This window comes from Onychomys torridus, chromosome 6 (genome assembly GCF_903995425.1).
Source record: "Onychomys torridus chromosome 6, mOncTor1.1, whole genome shotgun sequence".
Taxonomy (NCBI): domain Eukaryota; kingdom Metazoa; phylum Chordata; class Mammalia; order Rodentia; family Cricetidae; genus Onychomys; species Onychomys torridus.
Window position 1 is genome coordinate 7965728 of NC_050448.1, and position 14445 is coordinate 7980172.

Genomic DNA, 14445 nt, shown 5'->3' on the forward strand with positions numbered 1-14445 from the left:
AGGTCAGTGCAGCACAGAGCCCCCATCACTGGTCCTGAGACAGCAGTGAGTCAGAAAGGGGTCGATGTCAACCACACCAGGCAGTTAGGTACTGAAGCAGGTTTTAATCTTAATTCTTCCCCTTGGACCAGCCACAGGACTGTCAATAAACAGTAGTGGACCAGGCTCTAGGTCTCTCCCTCTCCTGTTCTCTCCTCACTCTCCCTCACTGTGCTCCCATCCCTCTCAACCCTCTAGTCTGAGATCTCTATCCAAGGACATTAACAAAAGGGCAAGAGCTGAGCTAGGCAGGCCCTTCCTCAGCAGATTCTGGGCTCACCGTGGCTGCCAGGCCTCTCTAGTCATTTTTTTTTCCTTCATGGATTGTCATTGCTTCAGTGCATTGCAAGAAAAATGATGTCATAGTGTGGGGCCCTGGTCCATTTCTGGGCTTTTAACCCGAGACTCATGACCTTTCTCAGCTGTCTTGCTCTTGGAGAAAATGAAACACATTGAAATGTACGGGCCAGCAAACCTCAGAAAAGCCTCTGCACCTCCAGGATGCCGCTAACTTCTACAAATACATTAATGACCCAAACACCTTATTTGGGTGTCACAAATGGAGAGAAATAGGCTTCAGATTGTGTCTGCAATTTCCTGGCAGCAGCCCTTCCTTCCCTTATACTGGGTTTAATTACTAGCGACAATGTTCAGTGAAATCCGGCCTCCGAGCACGGCTTTTGCTCTGGGTTTTGCGTTTAAGTCTGGGGGAAAACTTAAATCTTCCACACTGCACTTGTGCCTCCGTGTCTTCAGAAGGGTGAAATCCCAGCCCGAGTGACGTTATGGAATTATTTCCTGGAATGTCAGGGCTGAAACTGCCCTGTCAGAAGTGACTGTTCTTTCAGGACTGAAAAAGCCAGGCTCAGACTGCATCCTTGTTCCAGGAAACCAGGGCTCTCAGGTCATTTGCATACAGCCAATGAGAGCCATCTACTGTTTCATGGCGGTCTTGGAGACTGTATGACGACATCCTGGAAAAATCTCAGCTGGGGAAAGGGGATTTCCCCCCCCTTTCCCTCAGCCCCATTTAAAATAGTTTCCTTCCCACAGCCCATGTGTCTACATTTGTAACCCCGCCCATTTTCCTGCCCAGGCCCCTGTCACTAGCTCAGGAATCTCAACAGCCACACAAAACTGGAAATGGGCTGTTTAAAACAAAGGTGCCATATTCGTTTCAGTTCGTAAACTAGACATTTTTGGCACACAGTGGGGGAGAATTAACCCTTTTATTTCACCCAAGCAAGGGCACAGTAAAATGCCCGCTCTTTTCTTCGTGACCAGAATGGCAAGCCCTAACGTGTTAATACCCAATGTAGTTCTTAACGTTATGAATGGGGTTCTGGTTAACATAAGTCACTATTGCACTGTTTCACATGATACCACAAAAACTGGGTACGTTTCCGGACTCTCAAATTGTGCACATTTTCTACAGATTTTCTTCCCTCGGTTCTAGAAAACAACTACTGGACTGTCTAGGTCTTAGAGGGGTGTGGTAGCAGCCAGAGATCTGGTTTGTTGATAAAATGCCCAAGAGTCACCTTACATTACTTCAGCACAGAGTGGGACATAAATAGCAAGGAAGATGTATTCATATAAATAAGCAGGTGTCCAGGGAGAAGCTCAAATGTTGTTAATTCAGACATTATACTGACAAATATAAAGTCATATTTACAGTTTCAGCCCTGACATTCCAGGAAATATTTCCCTATGTGTGCAATCACCAGACCCATGGCTAGAAATCTTATCATTCCAAGGCAGATAACAGTGTGTTGACTGAGAACCTGGGTCCTAGGAGGCATGTACTGGATTGCTAGATAGCGATGCTCCAGCTCCATGCCCTTGAACAAGTCATGAAGCCTCTCTCAATTGCAGATATTGCATCTGTGAGATGAAGGTGTTTATGTCTTATGTCTAAAATATTATGTCTAAAATGTTTACTCTGAACTTGTCTGTTTTCAAATGAGTGGAGTCCATATTGGCTAATGTTTGAAGACATCTACTAAATGTGTTGAATGGAATTCAAACCCTAAACTTATTGTGTGTGTGTGTGTGTGTGTGTGTGTGTGTGTGTGTGTGTGTGTGTGTGTGATATAGGCATGCATGTGCCACACAGTGCATGTCTGGAGGTCACAGGACAACTTTGTGGAGTCAGTTCTCTCCTTCCCCATTAAATGCATTCAGGGAATAGAAATTGGATTAACAGGATTGATCACTGAGCAATCTTGCCATCTCTGGACGTTTAGAGAATCTCAGGTGTATTGGGCTTTCTGCTGTGCACTTTGCTACCGGATCCTTTATTTCTCTCAGCAAGATTATGAATTAGCTACTGATAAGCCTCTTTGGACCATGAGGAGATGGAGAGTCTGCCCTAAAATGATAAGGAGGAAGTCTCCCCGTGCAGGTGCTTTTCATTCCAAAGCTCTGTCCATGTTCTGCTACACAACACCTGTGTGTTCCAAACTGTACTATGTAACGGAATCCTCACAGGAGGGCTTCCTGGAGCTGATGGCTGGGATTGAACTATTCCCAGCTCCTACAGGTTCCCAGGGCTGCAGGTGGTACTAAGCTGAGTCAATGACTCAAAGCCCACCACACTGAGCTGTGGAGAGCCACAAACCAAGACCAAAGTGGAGAGAACCTAAGAAGCACCTTTCTGATCCAAGTGAGAAAGAATGTCTCCACTGCAGTCCAGCAACAGCAGCAGGGGAGTGAGTGTCTGTTGGGAAAGCTGTGCAGTAAGGGGCCCTACAGATCCTGGAGCACTTGTTGAGCAATTGGCCTAACATGGATCTAAGGTTCCTTCTAACTACAAAATGATTTTTATTTGTTTGTGTGGTTGGTGTTTTTTTTTTTTTAATTGTAATTAAAAAAATTATTCATGTGTGTGTCAGAGAGAGTTTAAAACAGTGCATGTGTGGAAGACAGCAGACTATGTGTGGGAGTTGATTCTCTCCTTCCACCGTGTGGGGCCCAGGGATTGAACTCAAGTCTTCAGGCTTGGTAGTAACTGTTTTTACTGGCTGAGCTGCCTTGCAGGTCTTCTGTCGGGATTTTTAACACGGGGACTCATGTAGCTCAGGCTAACCTCAAACTCACTATGTGACGGAAATGGCCTTGAACTCCTGCCTCTTCTTCCCGAGTGCCGGAATCACAGGTGTCACCGTCACAGCCGGTTCTGTGGGGTGCTAGGGAATCAAACCTAGGCCTCACACATGTTATTGGTGAGGTGACCGACCAATGGAGGTGCATTCTTAGTCCGTAAGTGGATTGTTAGGAGTGCCCAAAACATGAATGGGAAGACAGGTGCTGTGTGAGAGGATGTCGCCCTGCAGGCCACAATTCCATGCTTTGTGTCTTGAAGAGTTAGAGTCACATTGGTGCTGGCAATGAAGAAAAACTGAGAGAAATGTCACCTAATTTATGTGATATGGGATTGCCATCAAATGAGGCTCCAACCATGGAATAATAAAAATGAAAACAAATCATTCATTGGCTATACATTTATATTATAGATTTTTGTATTTCTATGGCAACAATAATATTTCATTTTCTACATCATAGTGTGTACATTTTACAATGTTAGTGGAAGGACCAAAATACTCAGCTGTTTCCATTTTATTTCATAAGAACATAGAGGAGGAAAGTTTAAAGAACACAACTACTTTGTAAGTATTTCAAAATAATGACCACAAATAAGGCCAATTCAAGGGGAACACAGCTCCATATTTATTGTTCATTCTTTCAACCCTAGAAAGGAAGAAAAAGGAGAAGTATTTATTTGTACAGTTTATCAAATAAAATTCATTTTTGCTTCTGACATTTAATTTAACCATTTTTATGTCCCAGAAACACTGAAGAATGACTCAAATAACAGCATCGTGGAACCACTTAAGGATTTGAGGGGTAACCTCAGCAGGGAGAGTCACAGAGTGGTATAAAAAGAAATACATGCTCAATAAAGACTGTAGCAGGATCGCACCAGGACAGGATGCTGTTGCCTTTGTGGGCAGAGGCTGGATGAGGAAATGCCAATCTTGGTACTGGGTATTTCTTATGGTCATTTGCTGTTTCTGCTGTCTGGATTGGCTTGGGGCTTTTCAAAAACTAACAGGAGATTAAAGGGAACTTCGGAAATCTTTAATTGGGAGCCAAGAACTTGGATTTGATTAGAAGTGAGGGAAGGAAGTGAACATTTCTTAAGCACTTCTCCAGGACTGCGCTGGCCTTCCTGGTCTCACGTTAGAAATGATGTCATTCCTCGGTGACTGGGGACAGGGCTGGATCTGCTTTCCAAAGAGGAAAGTAGGCTCAAGTGATTGGATTCTGAGTTGCTGATAGCTGCCCCAACACCCAGAAGGGAGGGGTTAGAGGAGATGATTAATCCCCAAGCTGCCTGGGGGCAGAAGTGCCCTGGAGGGCTGGGTAAAAAGCCAGGCAAGGCTGCAGGTGCCTTAACCCTCGCATTTGTGGGGTGAAGACAAATGGACCCTGGGGCTCACCTGCCTGCCAGCCTCGCCCAAAACAGCAAACTTCCAGTTCGGTGAGAGATGAGACGTCTGATGTGACCTCTGTTCTATCCTCAAGTGTGCGAGCGCGCGCGCGCACACACGTGCACACATTCATATGTATGCATTCCTCCCCTCCCTCCCACACACACAGTGCCACGGAGCGTCGGCTTCTCCGTGAGTCCTTAATAACGCTAAGGCAGCTCTGCAGACAACCGCTGTTCCTTCCTGGAGATTTTTCTTGAATGCAAGGGCATAGTAAATCCCCTGTAACATGCAAATTGTTTTTAGACTTAAAATATGACTACTGTAGGCTTAAGTGAGAGTTTAGCTGTAGCTGGGAGCTCATAAAAATGAAATTCAAGATTGCATCCTGCTATGCATTTGACCCTATGCTCCTGACTTGCATTTCCGGCCCTTTTGTTTTGATAACCACCTTTGAATACACTGTTCTATTTTTTAAATGATGTATGTCATTTATTCTCTGTCTCTCGTGCTTGGAGGTGGACTGTATTCTTGGTGTGTTCAGCACATGTCAAGTGCTTAAAAGAGGAACCGGTACTTTTTTCTACAAGAAGCGCGATGATGCATATTTTAGGTTTAACTGGTCACGTGGTCTATGTCACTGACACTCTTGCCTCTCCATCTCCAGGTGACAGTAGCCTCAGATAGGGTGGCTGTCTTCTAATAGGACTTGGTCTAGGGACATGGAAATCTGTGTATGATGGGACTTTGAAAGTGTCACGAAATTTGGATTTCCTCCTCCTCCAAACATTGAATATATATATATATATAACACTTTGTTGTTAAGCAGTGTGCTAAAAGTACAAAAAGCAGGATCATGTCTTGGATTTTTTAATAATGCTAGGAGAGTTCACAGAAGAAAAGTGGACCCCAAAGACTGGGGTGAACCGCTTTCTTAATGTCCAGTGTCTTAATATTTGGTGAAATACATCTTTAAAGTTTAAAGGAAAGTAGAAATTTTATTTACATTTATTTAGTGTATATATGGAGATGGAGACACACATACAGAGGTCAGAGGGCAACTTTTGGGAGTTGGTGCTCTCCTATCATATGGGTCTTGGGGATTGAACTCAGGTCAGTAGAGTTAGCAGCAACTTTCACTTAATAAGCCTTCTCTTTTGCCCAGAAATTAGACTTGAGAGTTAATTTTCTTTAACACAATCTATAATAATAAATAATAAATAGAACTATTTTTTACAGCAATGATTTCCAAGGACAGAGTTTCTATTTTGTATGATAGGAAAGCCCCACAAATGGACAGTAGTATCAGGACATAATATCATGAATTAATTGATATAAATCAACACAACTAATGTAATTAATGAATATAAATATAGTTATTGAATGAATACTATGAATGTAATCAGTGAATACCACAAATGCAATTAATATCATGAGTGTAATTAATGAATATCATGAGTGTAATTAATATCTTGAATGTACCCATGCCACTGAATTATGAACTTAAAAATGGTTAAAATTGCAAATAATATGGTTATTTAAAAAATAAGGTAGAATGTAAACAAAAAAATTAGGTGGAATGTAATCACCATACATTACATGTGTATGAACTTGAAGACAGTGATGTTCTAAAATAGAAAGTGGTGATGGTGTCATGGGCCTATGAGGATGCTGGACTAAATAAAGTCTATCAAATTGTGCAAACAGGCAAATTGTGTACTATGTGAATTATTTGTCAATAAAGATTTTATAAACGTAAAAAAACAACTATTTTTAGCTTTAGATTCATAACTTCCCAGAATGCAGTTGGTCATCTCTAGCCCATGGGCTATAGTTTGCTAACCTCTGGTCTAGAAAATAGTGCCTGGAACACAGTAGGTGCCTAGAAAATGGAGTACACTGTGACTGGCTGAATGATAGCCCCATGAGATTTCTACCAGTTTCCCCAACAATAACCAGTATAGTAGGTGCTCCATACGCCCTCCAGGTCTGAAAAGCAGGCAGAACCCTGAATATCTGCATGAGCCGAAAGTGACCTCTCACACATCCCACGGACCAAGGAGGAACCTTTTATGAAGTCTTCTATAGAGAAGCCATCACATCATTAAATTGTTCAGATGTCTAGCTCAAGTCCATCTAAAACACTGACAGCAGGATTATGTGTTTCGGTAGGGTTATGGTACGGCAAGACTGCGAACCCAGTACTGAGGAGGCAGAGGCCAGGTCTCACGCTTGCGGCTGCCCTGGGCTCCATTCTGAGTAAAAGGCTTGATTCTGGACTTCGTTTCCCCCACACTGAACCAGTTCTTTCTCACTTTATATACAATTGTTTGGGGGTGTAGACATAGCTTGGGTGGTAAAATGCTTGCTTGCAAGCGTGAGGACTGAGTCCCATCTCTATAATGCACATGAAAACAAAAAGCTGTGGACTGTGGCACTTGGACACCACAGAGCTGGAAAGGCAGAGACCTGATGAAAGCAAATGCTTGCCTAAAATTGTGCACATTATTATTAATAAATTTATTTTTGATGTAATTGTAAATAATTTAAACTATAAAAAATGATGAGCTTTTTATTTTTATGAATGTGCTTAGGGTTTTAATGAGATTATTCTTCACTGGGAAAGGACTTTGGCCAACCCAAACCATTTAGATTACTTTGTTTTATGGAAGAGGAGGCCCACAAAGGGAGTGGATGGCTCAGTTGGTCAGAATTAAGCCTAGGTTTCCTGGGCTGAGGAGATAGCTCAGGTGGTAGAGTATTTGCCTCACAAGGACAAGGACCTGAGGTCAATCACCAGAAATCTTATGAAAACTCAGAGCCTCCTGGTGCACACTGGAAAGGCGGCTCCCTGGTGCACCCTGGAGAGGCGGCTCCCTGGTGCACACTGGAGAGTTGGATTCCTGGTGCACACTGGGAGAGGTGGATTCCTGGTACACACTGGAGAGGCAGCTTCCTGGTGCACACTGGAGAGGCAGATTCCTGGTGCACACTGGAGAGGTGGATTTCTGGTGCACACTGGAGAGGCAGATTCCTGGTGCACACTGGAGAGGCAGCTTCCTGGTGCACACTGGAGAGGGATTCCTGGTGCACACTGGAGAGGCGGCTCCATGGTGCACACTGGAGAGGTGGATTCCTGGTGCACACTGGAGAGGTGGCTCCCTGGTGCACACTGGAGAGGTGGATTCCTGGTGCACACTGGAAAGGCAGATTCCTGGTGCACACTGGAGAGGCAGCTTCCTGGTGCACACTGGAGAGGCGGCTCCATGGTGCACACTGGAGAGGTGGCTCCATGGTGCACACTGGAGAGGCAGGCACAAGAGAAGCTTAGGGCTCACTGGCCTGTGGTCTAACCTGCTTGGTGAGCTCTGAGCCAGTGAGAGTTTGTCTTAAAGGAGGTGACTGACACTCCTGAGGATGACACTCAGCATTGTCCTCTGGCCTTCATGCACACATACACACATACATGAGATGTACACATGTATATACATTAAAATAGCTTTAAAAACCATAGATTTGATGACTAACTGTCAAGATATAACTAGAAAGAGCCATCTGTATGGTTGTGCTGCCATTCATGAAGACTTGAAGAAGATAGATTTCCAAGGAAGAATGAGATCCTGTCATTACACCTTGCCATCTGGCTTGGGCATTTTCCTGAGCTTGTTTTGTTGTTGGTATTTTACTCTGTTGACTCCTTCCTTCCTTCATCTCTTGCTTCCTTCCCCACTTCCTTTTCCCACCTCTTCCTTTAGACAAATCTTGCTATTTGCCCTGGGCTGGCCTTGAACTCAGTCCAGGTTGTCTTAGCCCTCAAGTGCTAGGATTGCAGCATATACTGATATATACAACTTGAAAGCTTTTTAAGTATTTTATTTTATGTGCATGGGTTTTTGCCTCCATGTACGTCTCATACCATGTATAAGGAGTGCCTGTAGAGGCCAGACAAGGGCATGGAGCCCCTGAAACTGGAGGTACCGACAGTTGGGAGCTGCCATGTCAGTGCTGGGTATAAAACCTGGGTCCTCTGGCATAGCAGCCAATGATCTTAACCACTGAGCCATCTCTGCAGCCCCAGCTTGAATTTCTAAACGTGCAGTCATCCCTTAGTACCCAGAGGATTGGTTCTAAGGCTGCCTTTGGACACAAAAATCTATGCTACTCAAGTCCCCAGTATAAAGTGACGATGCTTCCCCCACATTTTTGATCTGAGAATTTGGAATTTGAGAATATGAAACCCACGTCAAATGAGAGACAACAATATTATTTGTAAAATTGTCAATAATATTTTGAGACCTAAGGCCCGGATTAAAAAAAAAAAATCAATAGAAGAGATTTATTGGTTCGCTTAACAATCCTCCAAAGTGGGATCTTTTTTAAGATAAGATATTATCCTGGGAGTGAGAAATCAGAAATAAATCAGTGTTGAATTGCCATGGCCTCTTCCATCAAAATTTGAAGCCTATCAAGATGCAAACCATCCAAGAAAATGTTAAAGGCACATCCCTGGGCATCTACATGGAATGCAGAGTTAGCACAATCAGCTTGGTCCAGGAATGGCTGGGAGAAAAACAACTCACAGGCCCAGCCCTAAATAGGACAACTATGTCACACCCTTTCCACTTCAGTTCAGGGGACATCAGGAAAGAGGGAGGGGAAAGATAGGAAGAGGCAAAAGTCAGAGGACCACTGTGAACCAGTGTCTTCTGGGCACGACAGGATCATTGAGCTCATGAACTCACAGCAGCTATGGCTGCCTGAACAAGACCAATACAAGAGCTAGCCAGTCAACATTCCAGCATGGATGTGAGGTGTTCGCAAGGTCCTACCCCTACCCAAGGAGCTACTGGTATGGTAGTTGATGGCTATTGGGGAAGAGAGAGTCAGTTTTCTTCAAGGTTGATGACTATGGTGCACTACCTGAGCTCCAGTGGATAACCCAATATGTGCATACAGGCAGCACTAACTGAATAGACTCAGGGAAGAGCCTCAGACAGCCACTGTAGGGCCAGACTATTCAGTAGTTAATCTTGTAAACCTATCTTAATATGATGTGTAGAGTCTGTTGGGCTTGTTCCTCTGAGAAGTCTGCATAAAGCAATCTCTAAAATGTGCGTCCTCTTCCCCATTCCCACAAGGCATCCCTACACCAGACACTGCTGTCTCTCTCCTGGACTCTTGCTTCCAAGTCTCTTCTGTTCTTTAGTCTCTGTTGGTCAGTAGAGCACAAGGATGCATCCCATTTCTCTCTCTTCCTCTAGCTATATTGTAATTTGCAGTGAGTGGGTGGTGGGAAGTGAGTGTGAATGATGAATATCTTGAGTTTATGAATGTGGACATTTAAGAGGAAGACCATCTTCGTAAGGTAAATGCTCTGCCAAAGGGTTTCTGACTATAGTCCAGCCCTGATGCCACAGCCCCTTTTTCCACTTGTGACATGAGGTCACCCTATGGTATAAGACAGTAAAGGACACTCCGGGCTTCTCCCATTGTACTGTAAGCCTGTATTTAAGACCTCCTCCCTCCTTCAATAAATGGCATTCGGCATAAAGAAGAAGAAGAAGAAGAAGAAGAAGAAGAAGAAGAAGAAGAAGAAGAAGAAGAAGAAGAAGAGGGTGTCAAGATCATGATGGGGAAACCCACAGAGACAGCTGACAGGTGCTAGTTGGAGCTCACTGACTCTGGACTGACAGCTCGGGAACCGGCATGGACTGAATTAGACCCGCTGAATGTGGGTGACAGCTGTGTGGCTTGATTTGTTTGTGGGGTCCCTGGCGGCAGGACCAGGACTTATCCCAGGTGCATGAACTGACTTTTTGGAGCCCATTCCCTGTGGTGGGAGACCTTGCTCAGCCTTGATACAATGGGGAGGGGCCAGGCTCTCCTTCAACTTGGTATGCCAGACTTTGTTGACTACCTTGGGAGGCCTCACCCACTCTGAGGAGTGGATGGGGGTAGAGTGGGAGGGAGGGGAGGAGGCGGAGAAGGGGAGGGAGGGGGAACTGGGGTTGATATGTAAAATGAAAAAAAATGAATAAATATATTTTTTAAAAGACAGAAAAGGAATATCTTTTTTTTCTTCATTTTATATTGTAGGAGTTTTAGGGGAATAGTACTGGGCATTTATTTTAGAGTTGTTTTTTTTTTTAAAGATTTACTTGCATACCTATACACAAACACATGCGCATACATATGCATGTGTGTATCCTGTCTGTATCTCCTGGAGCTGGAGTTAAGGCAGTTATGAGCTGCCTAATAGAGGTGCTGGGAGCCAAACTCAGGTCCTCTGGAAGAGTTACAACTACTCTCGACTGCAGAGCCCTCTCTCTTGCCTTTATTTTAGTTTTTAAGACAAGGTCTTGCTACATAGAGCAGGCTGACCAAATTCATGATCCTCCTGTGCTAGATGCCTGCTTATTGGGATTACACGCGTGCATCATATGGCTAAAAAAAGCATTGTATATATGCACATACATTTAAACTTAAATCCAGATTTCACATATGAAAGAAAACAGGCAGACTATCTCTTTGTGGGCCTAGCTTACTTTGCCTAGCATAATGACAGTCAATTCTACCCATTCCTGCAAAGGCTCCGACTTCGTTTTTATTCATAGTTGAATAAAATTCCATTGTGTACTCACACCATGTATTCTCATCCACTCATCTGTTGCTGCATGTCTAGGCTGAGCCCATAACCTCCCCATTGTGACTAGTGCCGTAGTAAGCACGTGCAGGTGTCTCTGTACTGATTTCACACCCTCAGGTTTATACCCAGGAGGGGCGCAGCATGGTGGTCCTAGTTGTAGATTTGGGGAAGACTCCGTGATGACTTCCATAGTGGCTGCACTAGCTTACATTCCCACCAGCAGTACAAGGGGTTCTCTTTCTCCCAATCCTCACCAGTGTGTGTTTTTGATGATAGACATTCTGAGTGGGGTATGATGGAATAAAAAAACAACTTAATCTCATATTTCCTCGATGACTAAGGACACTGCGTACCTTTTCAAATATGTATCGCTTATCTGTATTTCTTCTTTTGGAGACTGCCAATTCATTTCACTGGCCCATTTATTGAATGCATAATTTTTTGGTGTTTAAGTTTTGCATCGCTTTCTATATTCTAAATACTAATCCCTTGCTTGGTGCATAGTGGCAAAGACTCTTTGCCATTCCGTAGGTTGTCTCTTCTCTCTGTTGATTATTTAAGGAAAGTATTTTAAAAACAACTCTCCTCCTCCTCCTCTTCTTCTTTGTGCAAATATACTGGAGACAACATATCCCTTATCTTTCCAAAAATATAGTTGAGTTGTTTGTTTTCCCAACAGCCAACACAAAAATTCTTGTCAGTTCGATATGACAGATTGAATATTTGGTAAAGAAAAAATTTTCTCTGGAGTGATTTAAGTAGCAAAAAATTTTAAAATAAGAAAGTGGTTAGAGTGCTCTGGGAGCTGTGAGTAGACATGTGCTTCTCACATAAGTAGTGATCCCAGTATTTACTATGTCATGGGTTGGCGCTGTACCTCAGCAATATGATATAACCTAGGCACACATCAGTGTATTCAAACAGGGAAAGAGCTGTGCATTCCTTAAAACAAAACAAACAAACAAAAAACAAACAAACACCTCTTTTTCTACTTGCTTTCACACAGTGCTCCCTTCTGAGGTCTCAGAATACTATGACTGAATAACGTGTCAGAAGAAATGAAATTTCACTTCAAAGTCATAAACTGTGAAAGATCTGGAAAGCTCTCTGGAGGCTGCCTGTCCAGAGCCCCTTCAAAAGATGAGCCAACACAGGCCACAAATGACTGATGTGTGCAGAGCACAGCAATTCAGCCCACAGAGTACTCCCACATCCTCAGGCTGGTGTATAGGGAGAGTCATGATCTCACTCCTCATGCCCATGCTCCATTTCTCACCCTCATTGTGTCTCTGGTTTTTTTCCTCCTTGATTGTGAGGCATGGACTCAGGCATCCTGGGATACCTAGCCAGGGTTCTTTAACATAATGTAAAGCAGGAGACTAACATTGGTACGTTCTGACTAGAACTGGATTCCTTTGGTGTTTTTTAGCACCATTATAATCACCCAGGAATCTCTGGAAGTGTAATTCACATTCTTTGAATTCTTTTGCAGTTCTTTGGGTTTTAAAATCAAGATTCTACCTTGTAATATGAGCATATTTTATGTACATGTAAGTGTGAGTGTTTGTGTGTTTGTGTGTGTGCACACACATGTTTGAGTACAGAGTGAACATTCTCCTGTGTGTGCATACCTGTGGATGCCAGAGGTAAGGCACTGGGTGTCTTCCTCGACGGCTGTCTACCAGCTTACCAGTCCAGCCAGCCTGCAGGTCAGTGGGCTGCAGAAATTGGCCTGTCTCCTACCTAATGCTGGTTAGGTGAAGATGTGTACTGCTGCACCCAGATCCTACAGAGGTGCTAGGGTAGAACTCAGCTCCTCATGTTTACATGGCAATAGCAGTACTGAGCCAGTACTCCAGTTTCCAAAGTTCTTCTTTTTAATAATAATAATAATAATAATAATAATAATAATAATAAATCGTATTGTTTTAAACATTTTCTTTTTTCCTCTTCTTTCTTTCCTCCTCCCCTGTTTCCCTTCCTTTCTTTTTTTTGCACTCAAAACTACTGAACCTAGGGCCTCACACATGCTGGGCAAGCACTCTACAGAGTTATATCCCCAGGAGTTCCTCTTCACCTTTTAAAGCAGGGCTTCCCTAGGCTGGCTTTGGACTCACTCTGTAGCCTTGAACTTTCAGTCCTCCAATGGCAACCTCTCAAGTAGTGGCCACCAGGCCCTGATTGTCTTTTAAATGTGCTTAATATCAATTCAAATATGTATTTATTAATACTATTTTACATTATGGTATGATAGAAAGGAAAAATAAGTCTGCAAGGCTATTTCATGTTGAAAGGTGGAACTGCAGGCATGGCAAATGACAATAGGTTTCCATCCTGAAACCTGACCAAGCACACTTGTCAAGGACCCAGCCCTCCTCCAGCCATCCCACCTAAGTTCCCTACAAGAACACATCCCTCTCATTTCCCCTCACAAGCTTCTGTCATCTTTGGTGTGTCCCTAGTGATGAAGAGAAAAACAAGCATCCTAAGAACATCAAATGCTCACTAGTGGGAAGCCTCAGAAAGACTGCCATTTGGGAGTGAGAGAAGTCTGCCTCTGCAAGGTCACAGGATTGATGACACTCTTCCTGAGAGGGTACGGTGGTCAGGGGCCTGACTGACCCTGCAAGAGTCAGACTGGACAAGAGTCCAGACTCCACAAGAGTTTATGGGGCCACCTCAGTATCCTCATCTGTGAAATGGGCACATAAACTTCTGAGTATTGAGGGACAAAGAAGCAAACACCTGTAGCTAGTACCTGCAGTTAGCTAGTAACTACACCAACTGCCTACAGTTAGCTAGTAACTATACCAACTACCTGCAGTTAGCTAGTAACTACACCAACTACTTGCAGTTAGCTAGTAACTACACCAAGTCCTTGCAGCTAACTAGTACCTGCAGCTAGTGATTACACTAGTAAATGGCTGGTAAAAAGCACCTACTATTCCTCTCCTATGACCAGGCTTCTTGTTGCTGCTCTTGACAGAACTTGAGATTGCAAAAGTAGAAACACCTGCATCATGATTCTGTCTGTCTGTCCGTCTCTCTCCTCTCTCCCTTCTTTCTCTTCTCTTCCTCCTCTCTCTCCTATCTTCTTACTCTCCTCTCGCTCTCCTCTCTTCCTCTCTATCTCTTCTCTCCTCTTTCTCTTGTATCCTCCCCCGCCCCTCTCCCACTGTAGTGTGTGTGTGTGTGTGTGTGTGTGTGTGTGTGTGTGTGTGTGCCTGCATGCATGTGCAGGTACCATAACCTGTGTGTGCACATGTG

General features: G+C 43.8%; 1 protein-coding gene and 1 non-coding gene across 2 annotated transcripts in view; one reads left to right on the top strand and one right to left on the bottom strand.

The window, feature by feature from the left end:
• Positions 1-3749: 3749 nt before the first annotated feature.
• Tmem212 (transmembrane protein 212) overlaps positions 3750-14445 on the bottom strand; it is a 30899-nt gene continuing 20203 nt past the window's right edge. Inside the window, 1 exon segment of the mRNA XM_036189496.1 lies at positions 3750-3789. Coding sequence (XP_036045389.1) covers positions 3784-3789 — 6 coding nt within the window. The 3' untranslated portion in view covers positions 3750-3783.
• LOC118586472 lies at positions 5345-5502 on the top strand. Its single transcript, XR_004945356.1, has one exon. It is a non-coding gene; the product is annotated as a small nucleolar RNA SNORA81 (small nucleolar RNA).